Here is a 21,559-nt window from a genome sequence, read left to right on the forward strand (position 1 = left end):
ACACATAAGGTGGGGTCCCAGAACCGCACCACATGGGCCATAACCCCCAAGGGGGGAGTGAGCAGCAGCGGGGACAAGGGGCCAAAGAGTCAGCACGTCCAAACCTCAACGGACCAACAAGCCAGCAGGACCCCACATTACCCCACCCCAGCCCCTCATCCCCCCCCCCCCCCCCACCCCGGACCCTCCCGCAAACACCAAAGACCAAGATCAGGACACCACCCAAGTCAGAGCGGGATAATTGAGTTTTGTTTTTTTTTAAACTCTATTAGGAGTACACCAGTGAGACTTTATTTTACTCTGCAAAATTTACTGTGCCAAAACATATCAACTGCTTTAATTATTCATTCATTCATTCATTTTATGACTCTTATCTGGGTCTGGGTTGTGGTTACAGCAGAGCAAGTGGCTCATTCCACACTTTCTTATCCTCAGCCAAGTCCTGTAACTCTTCCCGGGGGATCCCGAGGCATTCCCAAACCAGCTGGGAAATATAATCCCTCCAGCGTGTCCTGGGTCTTCCCTGGGGTCTCCTTGCAGGTGGACGTGCCTGGAAGACTTCCCTAGGAAGATGACTATGGGGCACCAGATGCCTGAACCACCTCAGCTGGCTGCTTTCAATGCAGAGACGCAGCGGCTCTACTCAGAGTCCTTTCTGGAAAGTGGAGATTCTCACCCTGTCCCTCTCCACCCTGTTTTAATTAATTTCCTGCAAATTATATGAACTTCAGGGTGTTTTAGCTTTCAGTGATCATCAGCTGCTTTGCATTCTTATTTAGTGGGCAGTATTTTTTTTATTTTGAAAGTGTACTTGTATTCTAATAACAGATTAATTTCTTCAGTGAAAGAAAAAAGCTCACATTTGACTATTGTTATATGACTGATAGAGTTTATTTCATGTTACCTGAGACACGAATTATGACAAAGATGATGTAAGTAAATCAGAGCAGCAATTATTCACCGATGATGATGTCAGACGATCAAATGATGACAGCAGGAAGGAAAGAGAAGCTGAGCAGACAGTGAGGAAGCGGCGCGGGGAGTAGTTTTGAGGACAGTTCTACAAAGCCTGACTGCAGACAAACTCTATTAATTAAACTATTTAGCTGCTGCAGCAGACTTCCCGCATTGCTCAGTTTAGCCTTCTTTCTTTTTTGTTCCTTCTTTCTTCAAGTTTAATGAGTCAGGTGAGGGGCATGAGTGTCTGATGCCCTCTGAAAACTCATCTGTATCCATGACAACAAATATGTAGAATTTTAGTTCAGTCATCATGACTTGTTACCTTGGTAACACAAGACAAACCTGCATGTCAGCATTATACCTAAATGTATCTGCATTGATACAGTTTCCATAGAAACTACGTCTGCGGTAGATGTCTCCAGAGCAATATGTACCTTGTTTCGACAATTTCCATAGCAACACATGTAGTCACAGACAACAGCTGCATTGGTCAGTTCCATTGCTTTTATTCCACCTTATTCACTCCTTGATTATCAGATGACTTGGAAAATCATACAATCTACCATCATGATACCAAAATCACCATATAAATGCTGTAAATGTGCTCAAAGGATGGAGGTGTGAGGATGAAGGGAGCATCTCCCAGTGTCCAGCTTTTTTCTGTTTCCCAAGCAACAACGCTCCAAACAATCCTGTTGCTACAAAACTGATCTGTTCGTGTGGCATCAAAGTCACCAGATTTGTTGCTAGTCACCGGGTAGGATTTTTTAGTCACGAGGAAAAGTCAAATCAAATCAATTTTATTTATATAGCACCAAATCACAACAAACAGTTGCCCCAAGGCGCTTTATATTGCAAGGCAAAAGCCATACAATAATCACAGAAAAACCCCAACAGTCAAAACGACCCCCTATGAGCAAGCACTTGGTGACAGTGGGAAGGAAAAACTCCCTTTTAACAGGAAGAAAGTTAATAAAAATACTTTACCAACAAACATTCAAAATATGTTTGAAAAAAGAGTAAGTAGTTATAAATTGAAAGGAATAGAAGTCTTTAAAAAAACAAGATTTAGAACCAAAGTAAAGGAAAGGAGTATTGCAGTAAATGGTGTCAAATTATGGAACAATCTTAATAAAGAAATTAAAGAATTAAGGTCGCTTAAATTATTTAAAAAACATATTAAATTAGATGTATTAAGTAAGTATGAAACTATGAAGTAAGTCAGTGGGCTGCAAGAAAGTCAAAAAAAAAAAAGTAAACTGTTAATAATGTTTGGAGTGTCTTAAGTTTAAATGTAACCTGTCAGTGATGTAATCTATTAATTAATGGTCATAATTATGAAATGGGTCAGTGGTATGTGACAAGTTAAAGAAATGCAATCTGTTAAATAATGTTGACTATGATGCTGTATATTGAAAGATTGTATTGTTAAAAGGGGCAGAAATCATAAGACTTGTTCTTCTTTCTGCTCCTTTTCATTCTGGTATTGTGGTGCTTTTGTTTTTTGCTTTTCTGTTTTTCTTTTAAATGAATGAAATAAATATTAAAGAAAAAAAAAAAAAAAAAAAAAAAGAAACCTCCAGCAGAACCAGGCTCAGGGAGGGGCAGTCTTCTGCTGGGACTGGTTGGGGCTGAGGGGAGAGAATCAGGAAAAAGACATGCTGTGGAAAAGGTCAAAAAGTCACTAAATCTAGCGACAAAGTTGCAAAATTGGCAACACTGAGATGGCAGTTGCTTTGCACAGCACTCACATTGTTCAGAAATATGTGATGAGTAATGAAAATTTTACACATTTGATTTTTTTTATTATGTCCAAATATAATACCTTTGTAATCACCAATATTTTAACTAGTAACTGTAATTTAATTACTTGTTTTTTTCTTCCTAGCTAACGCATTACAGTTGCATTAATTTCTAATTTAATTACTGTATTCCATGTAAATAGTTTCTCCCCAAAGCTGGCTACATTTGTTTGTGATCTCTGTACTTGCAAACAACCCCCCCCACCCCGCCCCAATTTACAGGTTGTTTTTTGATGCAACTACCTGTTGTATTAATACAGGCTTTTTAATAATTATTATTATTATTTTATTGATTGATTGATTGATTGATTTAAAGTACTTTCTCCATTTGCCTGCATTGTCTTAATTTGGAAGTGGTCGTTGTCTGTGGTTTTCTGGATTTGATCTGTTTATGACCTGTTTATAGTTGTTCTGCCTGTTGCCTACCTTTGACCCTGTAATACTGACTGAGACTTCTTGCCTGAGCCCTAAAGGAAATTGTCTGCCATGCGTTTGGATTACCTGGTTATGACCAAGCTTGTTTGATAACTCCAGCAGCAGTGAAGAGGATTGTAAGATTTATGATTTTTAAAAGGAACCCCGACTATAAATACATGTTTATTCTATATGACTTGTTGTGATATTAGTAACATAACTATGGGACAAAATTTGCAAAAATAATGTCAAGTTTTATGATATTTTAAGAAACTTTATTTGTACATAGGTTGCCATTGTTGCTTGTAACGCAATGCATTCTGGGTAGTGACGTCAAACGGGGGCAGAGTTTCCCGTGTTTACATTACAACTAGCGGCGATTAGCAACGATGAGCTCCTCTGCTCACCCTTTTCAGTTCGAACCAGAGCGTGATCTGCAGTGTGAGGAAGAGAACTTTGAAAATACTGTCAGTAATGAAGATCAGCGCTCTGATCAAGCAAGAGTTGGCCATTGTAGGTGGTGTCTGTGTGGGGGCTGCTTGCCGATGCCGACAGAGAAAGAGAGCGTCTGCTGCTCTTTAGCGTGTGTTAGTCCTATTTTTCACTAGTTATTCGTGGACGATTTTTCTTCTTGTGGGGAAATATGATGGGCACTGCATCTGGTTTAAGATGTCGTTTGTATCCAGAAACACCAACAAGCTCCCTCATTAGCTGAGGTCGATGAAAAGCCTCAAATGCATCCACGTTGAAGTGACGTGAGCACAGCCGCGGGTCTTTCGGCAACTGCACTCTTCCACAAGCATCCTCCCACTTTTTCCTTAACTTTCTTTCTTTTGGAAAGCAATGAAGGCTTACCTTGCTTTCTTTGTTGCCCTTAGACTGAAAATTGCATCCAAAAGCCGCACAATGTGGCATTTTATCTCGGTAGAAGAACTAGCTTTAACACTGTTTTCGCTTGCATGAAAGATTTCAGAAACCTTTCCACATCATCACCCCCAGAATGCATTGCACAGGCAAAAACATGGCGGCCGCGTTGTATTTAAATACGTGATAAATAAATGCTATTTTATATAATTCAAGACATGTTTATGCACTTCTAACTATATATTATAATAGCAGACGTCAGTGTGTCAATTTTTTGACAAATTTGATGTTATAGTCGGGTTCCTTTTAAGGAAGCACAAGTCTGCTTTTTGGTGAAGAGGAATTATTCTAACTTCAAGGGTTTGTATTACCCTTATCTGCACTCGCCTCTTTGTGAGCACAGGATTCAGTAACTCACTCATTCTCTGTGACTGTGGGCTGATCTTGCTTCCACACCCTTCAGAAGACACGGTCTTTCCAATCCCTCAGTCCCACAATTCAGAGCAAAATAAAGCCTGTTTGTCCCTTCCAATTGGTGTTCAGTTTAAATCTGTTTCATGCAATCTAAAACCAAATTAGCCCCATCACAGAGGAAACAAGCAGCATTTTTAAATACGATCTTAATAAATGACATCAAGGTGAATAATTATAATTAGTGGGGACATGTTAATCCACCCTGCTGGACTTTTAAAAGTGATTTGATGCCTCCAGAGCAATCACGGAACACTTTTAAAGTTAACCCAATAAAACCCTACAAATATTCTTCTTCACAGACTGGAGAAAATCTGTTAATTTGAAATTACGGACATGCACTGGTTCTAAGTGAATGGTAAATGGACTGCATTTATATTGCGCTTTTCCATCTGCATCAGATGCTCAAAGTGCTTTACAAAAATGCCTCACATTCAGCCCGATGTCAGGGTACTGCCATACAAGGTACTCAGTACACACCGGGAGCAACTAGGGGATTAAAGACCTTGCCCAAGGGCCCTTGGTGATTTTCCGGTCAGGCTGGGATTTGAACCAAGGATCCTCTGGTCTCAAGCCCAACACCTTAACCATTAGACTATGTATTTAACCCAAGTGGGTTAAATACACTTTTTACACTGTGAAGCAAATAACATATTCTTTGGACTACTGGACCATTTATATTTAGTCATCAGAAAGTATTTTGTTGTTGTTGTTTTTTTTAATTAAAATGCAGTTGAATGTTAGTTTGACCTTTTCCTTTAATGTTTTGTGTGTGTGTGTATGTGTGTGTGTGTGTGTGTGCGCACAGGTATCTCCTGTACCTCCAGCTGAAGAGGGATATCTACCACGGACGTCTGCTCTGTCCCTTTGCTGATGCTGCTTATCTTGGAGCCTGCATTATTCAGGGTGAGCAAACAAAACCCAAAATAATCAATTGTAAAATCAGAAAATTATGTGCAATATATGTCTGATAAGCTCTTACCAGTCAACTTTTGACACATTTCTCTTTATACGAGGTCTGTTAGAAAAGTAACGGACCTTTTTATTTTATGCAAAAATATATGGATTTAATTCATATGTTTTTACGTCAACCAAGCTTGAACCTTCGTGCGCATGCGTGAGTTTTTTCACGCCTGTCGGTTGCTTCATTCACCTGTGGGCAGGCTTTGAGTGAGCACTGCTCCACCCCTCTCGTCGTTTTTTCATTGCGAGGAAATGGCGGAATGATTTGGGCTTTTTTTCCATCAGAATTTTTTCAGAAACTGTTAGAGACAGGCAGCTGGAAACCATTCGGAAAATTCATTTGGCTTTCGGTGAAAATTTTACGGGCTTCACAGAGATTAAGGAGTGTTACTACTGCTTTAAGGACGGCCCACAATGGCGCACGGCGCACCGCGATAGACAGGCAGAAACCACCATTTCATTTCTAAACGGATTGCTGTTTGGCTCCGGGACCATCGTGTGCAATTTCTCTGATTATCACAAGAGCTGGACATCAGCCATTTTCCGGCAGATTTCACTTTTAACAACAGATTTTGTCATGGAAAGCCGCGCGGAGGCTTCGCGCATCACGACGGATTCGCTGATGGAGCGAGACAAAGAACACCTCCGTTTTGGAGTGTCAGAGGACAAGTTGGGACATGCCTATCTCGGCTTTCAGTGCTTACCAGTCGAGTGAGTATAAGAGCAATTGTGGAGAGCTGGGCATGTCCCAACTTGTCCTCTAACACTCCAAAACGGAGGTGTTTCTTTGTCTCGCTCCATCAGCGAATCCGTCGTGACGCGCGAAGCCTCCGCGCGGCTTTCCATGACAAAATCTGTTGTTAAAAGTGAAATCTGCCGGAAAATTTCTGACGTCCAGCTCTTGTGATAACCAGAGAAATTGCACACGACGGTCCCGGCTCCACACAGCGATCCGTTTAGAAATTAAATGGTCGTTTCTGCCTGTCGATCGCAGCTCGGAACGCGGCACGCTGTGCGCCATTGTGGGCCGTCCTTAAAGCTGTAGCAACACTCCTTAATCTCTGTGAAGCCCAAAAAATTTTCACCGAAAGCCAAATGAATTTTCCGAATGGTTTCCAGCTGCCTGTCTCTAACAGTTTCTGAAAAAATTCTGATGGAAAAAAAGCGCAAATCATTCCGCCATTTCCTCGCAATGAAACAACGACGAGACGGGTGGACCAGTGCTCACTCAAAGCCTACCCACAGGCGAATGACGCAACCGACAGGCGTGAAAAAACTCACGCATGCGCACGAAGGTTCAAGCTTGGCTGACGTAAAAACATATGAATCAAATCCATATAGTTTTTGCATAAAATAAAAAGGTCCGTTACTTTTCTAACAGACCTCGAAAATGCCTTAAAAACTACTGAACAATTGCCAGACTCATTTGTGATGACTAATAACAAAAATAATCATTATGACATTGTTATTTTTGTTACTTCATGTGCTCAGTATTAAACTGCAGATTTTCATGTAAACTTTCCAAAATATTATGATGAGACAACGTCGAGACATTATTTGCATCAGTTGCATCACAGAAACTGATGTCTCTTATTTATATAAGAAACATCAGCTGCATATCAGCTTGGGGCTCCGGCAAGGACAGTCACATTCCTCCCCTCTCCTCTCCTCCTTTTTCTGTTCTCTATCTCTGCTCCGACTTTCAAAGTCCCAGCTTCACCAGACTGTGAATTCTTCAAATTAAGATCTGGATTAACCATGGAATTGATCAGATGGTCTCTCAGTGCTATTGATGCCATTTTTTTCGACAAGGAAATCAGGGTTAGGGGACCCTGTGTGCCCTGATGGAACCTACCCAGCGGGCTTTGCTCTTGACGCCCGAGAGAATGGAGTGTGACATGTGGCTCCACTCTCTGTCAGAGAGTGAGGTGACGAGGCACATCGGGCGGATGGACACAAATGCATGACTCAGATGTGGGTTAAGAAAAAGGCTTTACCCAAAAACAGGCTCAGGTCAATACACAAGAAGTCAATCAGTACAGGTGGAGGTACAGATGGTCAAAAGACGAGGACGTGGTCAAACAACGAGCGGAGTTCCCTCATGGGCAAACAGGTGTATCAGAGGAGGCAAAAATGTAGTCAAAAAACAAGCAGGGTTCAGGCACAGAGAAGCAGGTTAACAGGCTCAGGCAAAAACGTGGTCAAGGACAAGCCGAGGTCGAGAACGGCAAAAACACAGACTAGGACAGGATACAGGTGGCTTGGAACGAGGCAGAATGCACAACGAACTAGCAGTGAGTTGTGGAGAACAAGTGGTTTAAAAGCAGAGGATAATCAGGGCGTGATGAGATACAGGTGCAGGGAAGAAGGCGTGGCTGAACAAGACAAGGCGTGTGACAGGTGGGCGTGTCAGACAAAAGCAGCAAAAAGAGGAAAGTGATGGTGACAGAACCAGTGTTAAACAATTAGGAAATAATGATACCTTAAATACAAATGTGACGGAAGCAGAATAAACAAGTGAAAAAGCAGAAACAGAACAGAAAATTAAAGGCTGGATCTAAACTAGATGAGAACTTAACATGTGGCCAGAGGGTACAGAAAAACCTGAGGGACAAATGTGCTCAAGACAGAGTGACTGAATAACCAGAAAGTAAAGTCAAATCAAATCAAATCAATTTCATTTATATAGCGCCAAATCACAACAAACAGTTGCCCCAAGGCGCTTCATATTGTAAGGCAAAGCCATACAATAATTACAGAAAAACCCCAACTGTCAAAACTGTCCCACTGTCGCCAAGTGCTTGCTCACAGGGGGTCGTTTTGACCGTTGGGGTTTTTACGTAATTATTGTATGGCCTTGCCTTACAATATAAAGTGCCTTGGGGCAACTGTTTGTTGTGATTTGGCGCTATATAAATAAAATTGATTGAATTGATTGATTGAAAACGACCCCCTGTGAGCAAGCACTTGGCAACAGTGGGAAGGAAAAACTCCCTTTTAACAGGAAGAAATCTCCAGCAGAACCAGGCTCAGGGAGGGGCAGTCTTCTGCTGGGACTGGTTGGGGCTGAGGGAGAGAACCAGGAAAAAGACATGCTGTGGAGGGGAGCAGAGATCAATCACTAATGATTAAATGCAGAGTGGTGCATAAAGAGCAAAAAGAGAAAGAAACACTCAGTGCATCATGGGAACGCCCCAGCAGTCTAAGTCTATAGCAGCATAACTAAGGGATGGTTCAGGGTCACCTGATCCAGCCCTAACTATAAGCTTTAGCAAAAAGGAAGGTTTTAAGCCTAATCTTAAAAGTAGAGAGGGTGTCTGTCTCCCTGATCCGAATTGGGAGCTGGTTCCAGAGGAGAGGAGCCTGAAAGCTGAAGGCTCTGCCTCCCATTCTACTCTTACAAACACTAGGAACTACAAGTAAACCTGCAGTCTGAGAGCGAAGCGCTCTATTGGGGTGATATGGTACTATGAGGTCCCTAAGATAAGATGGGACCTGATTATTCAAAACCTTATAAGTAAGAAGAAGAATTTTAAATTCTATTCTAGAATTAACAGGAAGCCAATGAAGAGAGGCCAATATGGGTGAGATATGCTCTCTCCTTCTAGTCCCTGTTAGTACTCTAGCTGCAGCATTTTGAATTAACTGACGGCTTTTCAGGGAACTTTTAGGACAACCTGATAATAATGAATTACAATAGTCCAGCCTAGAGGAAATAAATGCATGAATTAGTTTTTCAGCATCACTCTGAGACAAGACCTTTCTAATTTTAGAGATATTGCGCAAATGCAAAAAAGCAGTCCTACATATTTGTTTAATATGCACATTGAATGACATATCCTGATCAAAAATGACTCCAAGATTTCTCACAGTATTACTAGAGGTCAGGGTAATGCCATCCAGAGTACGGATCTGGTTAGACACCATGTTTCTAAGATTTGTGGGGCCAAGTACAATAACTTCAGTTTTATCTGAGTTTAAAAGCAGGAAATTAGAGGTCATCCATGTCTTTATGTCTGTAAGACAGTCCTGCAGTTTAGCTAATTGGTGTGTGTCCTCTGGCTTCATGGATAGATAAAGCTGAGTATCATCTGCGTAACAATGAAAATTTAAGCAATGCTGTCTAATAATACTGCCTAAGGGAAGCATGTATAAAGTGAATAAAATTGGTCCTAGCACAGAACCTTGTGGAACGCCGTAATTAACCTTAGTCTGTGAAGAAGATTCCCCATTTACATGAACAAATTGTAATCTATTAGATAAATATGTTTCAAACCACCGCAGCGCAGTGCCTTTAATACCTATGGCATGCTCTAATCTCTGTAATAAAATTTTATGGTCAACAGTATCAAAAGCAGCACTGAGGTCTAACAGAACAAGCACAGAGATGAGTCCACTGTCTGAGGCCATAAGAAGATCATTTGTAACCTTCACTAATGCTGTTTCTGTACTATGATGAATTCTAAACCCTGACTGAAACTCTTCAAATAGACCATTCCTCTGCAGATGATCAGTTAGCTGTTTTACAACTACCCTTTCAAGAATTTTTGAGAGAAAAGAAAGGTTGGAGATTGGCCTATAATTAGCTAAGATAGCTGTGTCAAGTGATGGCTTTTTAAGTAATGGTTTAATTACTGCCACCTTAAAAGCCTGTGGTACATAGCCAACTAATAAAGATAGATTGATCATATTTAAGATCGAAGCATTAATTAATGGTAGGGCTTCCTTGAGCAGCCTGGTAGGAATGGGGTCTAATAGACATGTTGATGGTTTGGAGGAAGTAACTAATGAAAATAACTCAGACAGAACAATCGGAGAGAAAGAGTCTAACCAAATACCAGCATCACTGAAAGCAGCCAAAGAGAACGATATGTCTTTGGGATGGTTATGAGTAATTTTTTCTCTAATAGTTAAAATTTTATTAGCAAAGAAAGTCATGAAGTCATTACTAGTTAAAGGTAAAGGAATACTCGGCTCAATAGAGCTTGACTCTTTGTCAGCCTGGCTACAGTGCTGAAAAAAAACCTGGGGTTGTTCTTATTTTCTTCAATTAGTGATGAGTAGTAAGATGTCCTAGCTTTACGGAGGGCTTTTTTATAGAGCAACAGACTCTTTTTCCAGGCTAAGTGAAGATCTTCTAAATTAGTGAGACTCCATTTCCTCTCCAACTTACGGGTTATCTGCTTTAAGCTGCAAGTTTGTGAGTTATACCATGGAGTCAGGCACTTCTGATTTAAGGCTCTCTTTTTCAGAGGAGCTACAGCATCCAAAGTTGTCCTCAATGAGGATATAAAACTATTGACGAGATAATCTATCTCACTCACAGAGTTTAGGTAGCTACTCTACCCTGTGTTGGTATATGGCATTGGAGAACATAAAGAAGGAATCATATCCTTAAACCTAGTTACAGCGCTTTCTGAAAGACTTCTACTGTAATGAAACTTATTCCCCACTACTGGGTAGTCCATCAGAGTAAATGTAAATGTTATTAAGAAATGATCAGACAGAAGGGGGTTTTCAGGGAATACTGTTAAGTCTTCAATTTCCATACCATAAGTCAGAACAAGATCTAAGGTATGATTAAAGTGGTGGGTGGACTCATTTACATTTTGAGCAAAGCCAATCGAGTCTAACAATAGATTAAATGCAGTGTTGAGGCTGTCATTCTCACCATCTGTGTGGATGTTAAAATCGCCCACTATAATTATCTTATCTGAGCTAAGCACTAAGTCAGACAAAAGGTCCGAAAATTCACAGAGAAACTCACAGTAACGACCAAGAGGACGATAGATAACAACAAATAAAACTGTTTTTTGGGACTTCCAATTTGGATGGACAAGACTAAGAGACAAGCTTTCAAATGAATTAAAGCTCTGTCTGGGCTAAAGGATGAAGACTGAACTAGAACAGAACTCAATAAGTGGCTGAAGTGTAACAGATAACTCAAAACCTAATGTGATCACACAGAATGACAAATAAAAAGCAAGAGACCAAACTAGAACAGAACTTAACATGGCAGAAGTGTAACAGATCATAAAACCAAGACCAAAGTGTAAGAAACAGAAAATAAACACTCAGGGTCGGACAGAAGGACAAAGAGAGGGAAACAGACGGAGACTGGGGGACAAAACCAGATTCTGTGCAGGTCCAGGGCCAAAACCTGACACTCCCTGTGGAAGACGTTGAGGATTTATTTCTATTTGTTTTCATGGTGGGAGGTTTGGTGCTGATTGGTTTGTGCCCTGACTCACAGGAATATTAGCAAGACGGCTGCTTCCAGAATCTTGCCCCCTCATCAGTCCGTCATGATTAATGAGTTGGGCAATGCTGTGCAATCTCAGACTGCATGAACTCTTGAACTCAAACGCAAAATGGAGACAATCTTGGAGCATGTGATGGAAAGGAATGTGACGCTGAGGACCGGAGAACATTGTTCATAAATTTGGACTCTAGACGGTCAGAGGTGCAGTAAATGGATTTCTGTATCTCTCCACCTAACATCAACATGGCAGCCTTATTGGCTCCTGAAGGCCAAATTCCCTGCTTTTCCCCCAGAAGGATCTACGGCCTTGGTGAAGGAATTCGGCTTCCCCTTCTTATCTATCTACCCCTCTCCTCCAGCCTGTTGTTGCCTAGCAATGTCATACTTTACACACACACAGACAGAAACTCACAGAAATTTAACTCATCTGCACACAACGCATGTCTCCCTCTCTCCATCACTATTACCCCCCACCCCCACCCCCCCGTGTCTCTCCACTCCCCTCACCCTGGCTTCCTCCCTGCCACCTTGAAGGTAGCACGAATTTTACTGCTGCAGCCTTCAACTCCCCAAGCTGGGTGGCGCGGGCCCCTCCCGCTGCAGCCTTCACCCACTTTGCCTCAGTTCGGATAACGGACTGCCTCAAGTTTAGTGCACATAAACAAAGTCAAATGTATATGTGTTGTCTTTAATTCTGATGTGTGCCATTATTACAGTAAACAATAATAGTTGTGGATAAATTGCTGTATCTTGTCTGAGGTAATTGGAGTGTAAACATAATTTTTTGTTGTTGCACTTGTGTAATGACAATGACAATAAATCTCATCTCATCTGATCTCATTACTCAGAACCTGAAATGTCAGATTTGTGCCCTGGATTTTGGCATCACTGTTTGCCATTGTTGGAGGCAATGTGGCTGAGTAGTTAGCACTGTTACCTCACAGCAAGAAGGTCATAGGATCGCTTCCAACCTGGGGCCTTACTGTGTGGAGTTTGCATGTTCCCTGTGTTTGCATGGGTTCCCTTCCACATCCAAAGACCTGCAGCTTAGGTGAATTGAAAACTTTAAATTGACCATAGTTGTGTGTGCAGGTGTGAATGTGTTTGTCTGTCTGAATGTGGCCCTGTGACAGACTGTTGACAGACTGCCTTCCTGTTCAGGGTGTACCTCATGCCGTATTACTGCTGGGATGGGGTCCAGCCATCCCCCCGTCTCCCCGACCCTTGGCTGGAGTAAGCGGGTATAGAATCAGATGCATGAATGTTTGTTATTTTCCGATGAAAACGCAAATGCTTTGTTAGCTGCAGTGACAGACCAGGTGTAGGAACTGTGTCTGTCTGTGCTTGAGGGGATATGAAGGAGATTGGGTGGAGGAGGAGCTGTTGCAGGATTGAGTTGCTGAAGTGCTCTTCACCTCAGAGAGCTGTGGTAGAGGTTCTGTTTACATGCTTTGGTGCTTTACGTGCAGATCTATTTCCTTGCCAGACCACCCCTCACTTCTGTCATCTAGTGACTGTTCTATCTAAATAGATTCAAGTGCGCATGACCGTTAAGGGCAATGGCGAAAGTCTGATTCAGCGCATGCTATGCCCACAACACACCCCTGATTAAACCCATTTGCACCCCGCACCTTTGTGCTCAGATTCCGCATCATGTGAATAGCAAAGTGGAACAGCTATATGCTGTAAAATTTAAGCCCCCGTCACACATAGCAAGAATGTGTAGGAACCAGGCCGAAACGGCAAATATTACCATCATCAGATGCAGTCAGGAGGAAAAGAGGTGTGGTCAGCAGTGTCAGAACCTCGTCCACACATGCATGATGGCATCCAAAGTGCATGTGGACAACAGGTAGATGACACAGACTGCTGTCAGACAGCCATAAAAGGCGCTGAAGACTACCCGATGTCCAAATGTCTGGATGACAAACACGGGACCAGAGTGGGAGGCAGTGCTGTGTTCCTCACGCGCACGTGCGCCCTGCGCACACACATGGAGCTGAAATGATCACTCAGCTGTGTGTGTGTGTGTGTGTGTGTGTGTGTGTGTGTGTGTGTGTGTGTGTGTGTGTGTGTGTGTTCATAACGGCTGCATGAGCCAGTAACCACGCACGCGGGGCGCCCATGTGCGCGTTCCACTGGACACCTTTGCTGAAAGTTTGCTGCCAGTGGGCCAAGCAGTCACACCATGCGTCAGACGCAGCCTTTCCAGCGAACCTTAATTTCTTTTTTCTTTTTTGCTCACTTCAGCAGCACAACGCAACAGATAACTCTGTACATCATGATGTCGGTTGGACTATCACATGGGATTTAATTTTTGCAGCCGGGGTGAGGCTTTTCACCACAGGCTGTGGTTTGGTTCCTGTGCACTCTGCGCTGTGAAAGGATCGTGGTTCCATGCTAGAGGTGAGTCTTGTGTTTAATAACATTGTCACGGCCTGGCGATACAGTTCCACATCACACTTCCTACAGAGTTTAGATAGTGAGCAGGTAATAATACGCATATTACAGTGGTGAGATCCATTCAGCCCCGTGCCTGACATGTGCTATGACGCATTACTGCGCATGAGACCACAGAGAGGCACAGCGGCACACGGTACTTTCAGTTTGATTGTGCGCTGTTCACATTCACTGTATATGATGAATGAGTGGCACATACATGTTATTACATATCGACATTTCCTTTGCCCTCCCTGGCCGGGGTCCAGTGGAGTGAACATCCCACAACATGCCGGCAGGCTTTGCTGTGACCGATCAGTCTCAGAGCTCAATCAACCATGATCAGATCGTTTGCTGTTTTGATGCCGTCAGAATATGTAGACTGCGATCAGATGATGAAAAAACTGCACATACACCGCCGTCAGATGTGCATTCCATCTCGATGGTGCCAAGAGTGTTTTGAACATGTGCAACACTCGGGACAGCCGAGCGAATGGGACCAAATATGTAGATGCTCACAGACTGCTGTCCGGTGGTCTTCAGGCCGCAAGACAGTATTTCCCGATTGTGGCCGGATGTGTCATTCTGATGCAATTTGGCCTCAATTGGTGTATGTGTGATGGGGATATTACACTCTGCACTGTAGATAATCCAGATTAGGCAAATGCATTATTTATGTTATTTGACAGTTGCTTTAAATGCAGGATTTTAATGCAAGAGCACATGTCAAATTTGCCTTCTGGCAAACTGTATCTTAAAATCTTTTGATGAATATCTTTCTCTGTGCCACTCCACCATGAAGCTGTATATGTGGTGATGCAAAAGACAAAAGTTCTTCTGAACACAGATTGTCCAGTCACAGCCACAAAAGCCTACATCAGAGTAGTCATGGGTATTTTGGTAGCTTCCCTCATCAGGGTTCTTCTTCTTAAAAACCTTTTGAGAACTGCCTGCTCCAGACAGATTTGTCATACACGTATGATTACTTGTGAATATGGAGGGCCCCTTTGTAAAAAATGGCTAATATGTTTTTTCCAAAATTCGTGAATTAAAGCCAAGAACCAATATTACAACACTTCTTTAATGTTTAAGTTCAACTCTATTGTTATGGTGAACAAATACAAAAATAACATGTAAGCGTCCAAATATTTATGTGTGAGTGTAGTTGTCAAAATTTTATTTTAATATGTGATAGTTGTAGAAATATGGTAAAGTTCTGCTGTTACCAAAAGTTTGTACCTTACAATAAACCTGCAGCTCAGAAAATCATCCTGTAATCCTTCAATTTCAAAGCACCACAAGGTACTCAGACAACTGGGAAAAGGAATAAGAAAGGATTAAAAAAAAATTAATTTTCTGCAACAAAGCTACTTGCTTGACTGCGGATTAAGAATAGAATTATCATGAGCTCAGTGATATAAGTGAAGCCTCCGTGAGGGCTGACACACAAACCATTAAGCTGTGCAAATGCTCTCTGATTGCCTCAAATCCCCAAAGAGCAGAGTGTGACTGGCTGAATTATCTCAAAGCGACATGTACCCACAGTGTATCATTGGTTGTTCCAATTAATGAGGGCAGGTCCCACTTTGCATGGTGTTGATTATAGAGCAGAGGTTGAGGATTATTGTTTAATTAAACTCCAGGCAAGTTCCACTTAACCTTTGTGATAACGGGTAATTAAGAATGGATTTCAAAGAGAAATTAATAACAGGTCAGACGCACACACTCATCACCAACTGCTTATCCAACATCAGGTCGCAGGGGGGCTGGAGCCTATCCCAGCAGTCATAGGGCATGAGGCGGGGTACACCCTGGACAGGACACCAGCCTGTCGCAGGGCCACATATAGACAAACAAACAAACACATTCCCACCCGCACACACACCTACAAACAATTTAAAGTTTCCAACCCCCTTTTATGCATGTCTTTGGATGAGAGGTATATCCTTTACATTATATTACATTTCATTCATTTAGCTAATGCTTTTGTCCAAAGTGAGTGACAAGTATTACAGTAAATACTATCTTTACAGTTTAAAGAAGACTTCAGCATAATGATTCATTCATTCATTCATCTTCCACCACTTAGTCCAGTTAAGGGTCGTGGGGGGCTGAAGCCTATCCCAGCAGCCATAGAGCGCGAGGCGGAGTACACCCAGGACAGGACGCCAGTCTGTCGCAGGGCCACAAACAGACAAACAAACACAGACACACACACACACACACACACACACACACACACCTACGGGCAATTTAAAGATACCAATCCACCTAACCCGCATGTTTTTGAATGTGGGAGGAAACCGGAGCACCCGGAGGAAACCCATGCAAACACGGGGAGAACATGCAAACTCCACACAGAAAGGCCACTGGAATCGAACCCACGACCTTCTCACTGTGAGGCAACAATGCTAACCACTAATCCACCGTGCTGCCCCAGCATAATGATAAATATCATTATTACATGCACATACAAATCTGAGTGATAATGCAAAAATATAAGTAGATACCAGAGAGTGAAAATCGAGAAGCCAATTAAAGGTAGAAAGAGAAAAGAAGTGCATGGTATGTTAGGGTTGTTAGAGATGTTAGGAGAGCAGTTACTCTTGGGAGAAATGGGTTTTCAAGAGCATTTGCTCTGATAGCATTTGATAACTTGTTCCACCATCAGGGGACCACAAATGAGAATAATCTGGAATAATCTGGTTGCCTTGTATGTACACAGTAAATTTTGCAGAGTAAAATTTACTCTGCTGGGATAACATTTGGTCCCAGTTCAAATAGAGTTAAGTATACTCGATCACAGTGCTAAATTAACTCTATCACAGTGTAAAATCACCTCTTACTGGAGTAGAAACATTTGATTTGACAAGACGGTAGAGCTGATTTCAGTCTATAATAGAGTGTCTTTTACTCTATTTAGACTGGGACCAAATGTTATGCCAGCAGAGTAAATTTTGCTCAACAAAATTTACTGTGTAGGGACGACAGTGCCAGATACCACTTCTTGAATGACTGTAGCAGAGTAGAGTGCACCTTTATGAGAACATTTAAGTAAATGGGTGCAGACCTAGTAGTCACTTTGGCAAGCATTAGTGACTTGAATTTAATGTGAGTGACCCAACACCTGCTGGATCATCTGTAATAAGGGCTTCACCATGCAAGCTGGAGGGGCCCATTAGAAGGGAGTTACAGTAGTCGAGGTGAGAGATAACTGTGTCCTATACCAGGAGTTGAGAGGCTTATTGAGTTTGGTACTCATCTTCAGGTTTTACAGTGAATCGTCTCCTGGTAATTTTTATAAATGCTTGTTTGCATGTAAAATATGGATTCAACCTTTATATCAGATGATAAATTGTAACGTTATAAACTAATTCCAAATGAAGACCTGAATCTCTTCATCTGTTTTTAGCTGAGCTGGGGGATTATGACCCAGAGGAGCACCCATCAGACTACATCAGAGACTTCAAGCTGTTCCCAAAGCAATCCCTCAAACTGGAAAGGAAGATTATGGAGATACACAAGAATGAGCTCAGGTAGAGGATATTTGTGCGTTTAGGGGTTTATTTGTCATCTGGCACTGCTCCTTTGTTGTCACCGTGCTGTTTGATATACAACAGCAAGCGACAGGCTTGGCTGCTCATTCCCGTCATCTGTGTTTTCAAATCAGGCTGAGGAGACACTTTTCCAATTTAGCAACAAAGACGGATGATTCAGAGACATATGTGAGGTTCATTGAATTTGCATATACATACACAAATAAGTCTGCAGAGGAATGACAACATATTATTTGACTTGGGGAGTAACTGAGTACATGTAGTGGGGTTACATAATCACAGTTCAATAAATATGTAACTATAAGCTTCCCCCCAAACACACACACAATTACACAGAAAAAGATACAAACTGAATACATTGTGTAAAACTGGGGGTGTTGACTGTCAGAACTCCCTTCTGTGAAGCCACCTCATTTTTTTTAGAGATGAATTAGTTAGTTAGCTTTAGTTTGCTTAGTTAACTTAGTAAATGTCTGTGAGTACAACACATTTATTCTGTTGGTAGATAATGGAAAAAGCATCAAACCATTATTGGATCAGAATAGGTGAGGTCAGGTTTGGGAGGATGCACTGCTGCTATGCATCAAAGCATCCACCTCACCACAGAATTGCTTTGTGTCCTGGATGGCAACCACCCAGGCAGGCAACCAATTCATTCCAACCTCTCAGAAGTAGACATTTATCTGCCTGCAGCCAGGTGATGCATGGCTGCTCAGTTATACTTTTCCAGTTGTTGGGGTTCTGAAAACTGAAGCACGTCTGTGCTGGATGAAGATCACAGTCAAAACTTTGGAGCTGACATTCTGCCACAGTGCAAGTAGTATGCCTCATCTAAGCCTTCTTAAGTAACTATTTCAAAACAATACCCAACGATACTCCAAACAGACCTATAGCACCCATGACATCCATTCCTTGCCTTAAATTAAAGGCACCTTGACACTTGCACGAATTTGATCCCTGCACTGCTGCGCAATGGCCACACATTTTCTAAGTGCCAAGCGAGCGGTGTTAGATGTTCGTGTGTGTCAGCTGGAATTTGGCCAACACCTACCGCGAGAGGGTTCGATGGGCTCCCACAGCGCACACTCTGTCTTTCAGCCACTGGTGTGCGCAAATAGTTGTAGCAACAGGTGTACAAGGCGTTGGAGGCAGCTACGATTCTACACGTATTGCATCTGACTCCTGCTTCACATGCAATTCGACTAAATTCGTACTATGTGTGAAGGGGCCCTAAGACAAGTGACTCTTGACAAGTTCAGTACTTTCACTGTATACAGACACAAGGAAGGCATTGAAGGCCTGAATTCTAGTCTTGATCAAATTCTCACTCAACTTTTCAAGTGTCGCAATCAGGGTATCCACCGATCTCAGAAACATCAAAGCATCATCTATTAAGTAAAGGTTAGAAAACCTTTCCTCAGCAACAAAGAGTTGCTGGACTCCACAAACCTATCCAACAACCAATTCATGCAAGCACTGAACAGAGTAGGACCTAGAACACATCTGGTAATGAATGCCAGAATTCACTGGGCAGAAATCAGAGACTGTGCTCCCTGGAGAACATCAGAGTACCCGTGTGTCATTGGCTATAATGTAAAACAACATCTTGGGGATGTCAGAAACTTTCAAAATGCTCCATACAGCAGCTACAATACTTTGCAAAAACAACATAGGCTGCAAAAGCAGCACTGCCAATATTTGCGCTTGTATTCACTGAGTACTCACGGAACTATGATGCAGTTAATGGTTTCTTCTTTGCTGGAAATCCAGACTGTTTGGGTCCCGAGTGGCAAGTAACTGGAACAAGATCCTATTAAGAATTATACTTGTAAGCACCTTTTCAGGCACAGAGAGCAGTGTAATACACTTATAGTTGTTGCAGTCAGTCTTTCCTTTCCAGATTGGGACAACAAGTCCTTTCTTCCTTGGTAACTGTCACCAAAATGGAAACAAAGATTGTTTGTGAAGCCAGGAGGCATGTCCACTCAGCTGTAGGAGTTCATCCAGCTAATGAGATTAAACATGTTTTCTATGTTACAACTGTCGTCACACACTTATGTTCATTTGTTAAAGGATCTGCAGAGAGGTGTGTGGATTAGTTTCATAGTATTTAAAATATATTGAAATGTCTTCAATGTCTTACGTAAACAAATACAGACAGATGAATGTGTCTGAAAGTTGATGTTCATTTATTTGTCTGGGATCTTTCTGCATCATTTAGATTAGACTTTGCAGCACTTTGACTAATGAGTAAATAAATCATTAACAAACCTTCCAACCAGACACTTGAACTCTGTCAAGGCATCTCCTTCTGTGAAACCAGATGATCAAAAACTCCTAAATGTAATGACTTCACTGCAAAACTGAATTTCTTGTAAATGCAATAAATTTCAATATTAAGTTGTATGTACCTTAGCAGTGTGGTTTTATGCCATTTTATTTAAATCTCTTGTGTGTGTAAAGCCAGTTATCATGTTGATGATGAGCAATAACATATTTGACAGCACTTTTAAAAACATTTCATGCCAAATATATCATTGATTTTACATGATTTTAAATATTTTCTGTGAGCAAGGAGTAAGTCCAGCTTATATAACATTTATTATACAGACAAATGTGATGAAAAAGAGAAAATCTGTAGCCTGTACTGCACCTGATATCACCAAAACTCCTCTCCTCTCCTCTAGGGGGCAGTGTGCTGCATTTGCCGAGTTGAACATGCTCCAAAAGGCTCACACGTTAGAAACATATGGAGTTGACCCTCATCCATGCAAGGTAACATGAGTGGTGAGAGCAGACCTCACTTTGATTGACATGTTTGCTGCTCACAAACAGTTTGAATCTTTATGTTCTCAGTGGATTATTAGTTTACTAAATGTCTTCATGAGCATTGTGTCATTGGGTCATTTTTACCACTTGGTACAGTGTTATGTGTTGTGTAAATCTGACACAGTGTGCATGTCCTGTAAGTAACAAGAATAATTGCAGTCATTTGTGTGGCCATGCACCTGACTGGAGGAGATCAGGTGGATGGAGCAGGTGTTACAGGAGTGAGGCGGTCATCTGCTTCACTTCAGGAAACCATGGTGAACACTGTTCACACCCTTAAACACTTTCTGTGCTGATGTGTATCTTCGCCAGAAAACCTCTCAATTCTGTCACCTAATGATCACTTGAATCTGATGTAGTACTGTTAACTAGCATACTGTCAGGGACTGAGGTGGCGAGGCACAGCGGGCGGATGGACACAAATGCATGACTCAGATGTGGATTAAGGAAAAGGCTTTATCCAAAAAACAGGCTCAGGTCGATACACAGGGTCACAAGCAGGCAGGCGGCAGTACAGACAGTGTTGAGGCGGCGGCGTGGTCAGTGACAAGCAGAGTTCCAGCACGAGCAAACAGGTGTATCAGAGAAGGCAAAAACGTAGTCAAAAAACAAGCAGGGTTCAGGCACAGAGAAGCAGGTTAACAGGCTCAGGCAGAAACGTGGTCAAGGACAAGCAGAGGTCGAGAACGGCAAAAACACAGACTATGACAGGATACAGGTGGCTTGGAACGAGGCAGAATGCACAACGAACTAGCAGTGAGCTGTTGAAGACAAGGGGTTTAAATCAGAGGATAATCAGGGTGTGATGATATGCAGGTGCAGGAAAGAAGGCGTGGCTGAGTGAGACGAGTGGAGTGACAGGTGGGCGTGTCAGACAAAAGCAGGAAAAAGAGGAATATGACAGTGACAGAACAAATGTTAAACAATAAGGAAATAATGATACCTAGAATACAAATGTGGTAACAGAATAAACAAAGGCAGGAACAGAACAGAAAATT

General features: G+C 42.0%; 1 protein-coding gene across 4 annotated transcripts in view; it reads left to right on the top strand.

Annotated features, from left to right (window-relative positions):
- Positions 1–21,559, top strand: part of frmd3 (FERM domain containing 3) — a 246,935-nt gene that overhangs the window by 128,629 nt on the left and 96,747 nt on the right. For all 4 annotated transcript variants that reach the window (XM_034170458.1, XM_034170459.1, XM_034170460.1 and 1 more), the window contains exons 5-7: positions 5,320–5,417; positions 17,588–17,711; positions 20,420–20,507. In XM_034170458.1, the coding sequence (XP_034026349.1) occupies positions 5,320–5,417; positions 17,588–17,711; positions 20,420–20,507 (310 nt within the window). The remainder of the gene's footprint in view (positions 1–5,319; positions 5,418–17,587; positions 17,712–20,419; positions 20,508–21,559) is intronic.

This window comes from Thalassophryne amazonica, chromosome 5 (genome assembly GCF_902500255.1).
Source record: "Thalassophryne amazonica chromosome 5, fThaAma1.1, whole genome shotgun sequence".
Classification (NCBI taxonomy): domain Eukaryota; kingdom Metazoa; phylum Chordata; class Actinopteri; order Batrachoidiformes; family Batrachoididae; genus Thalassophryne; species Thalassophryne amazonica.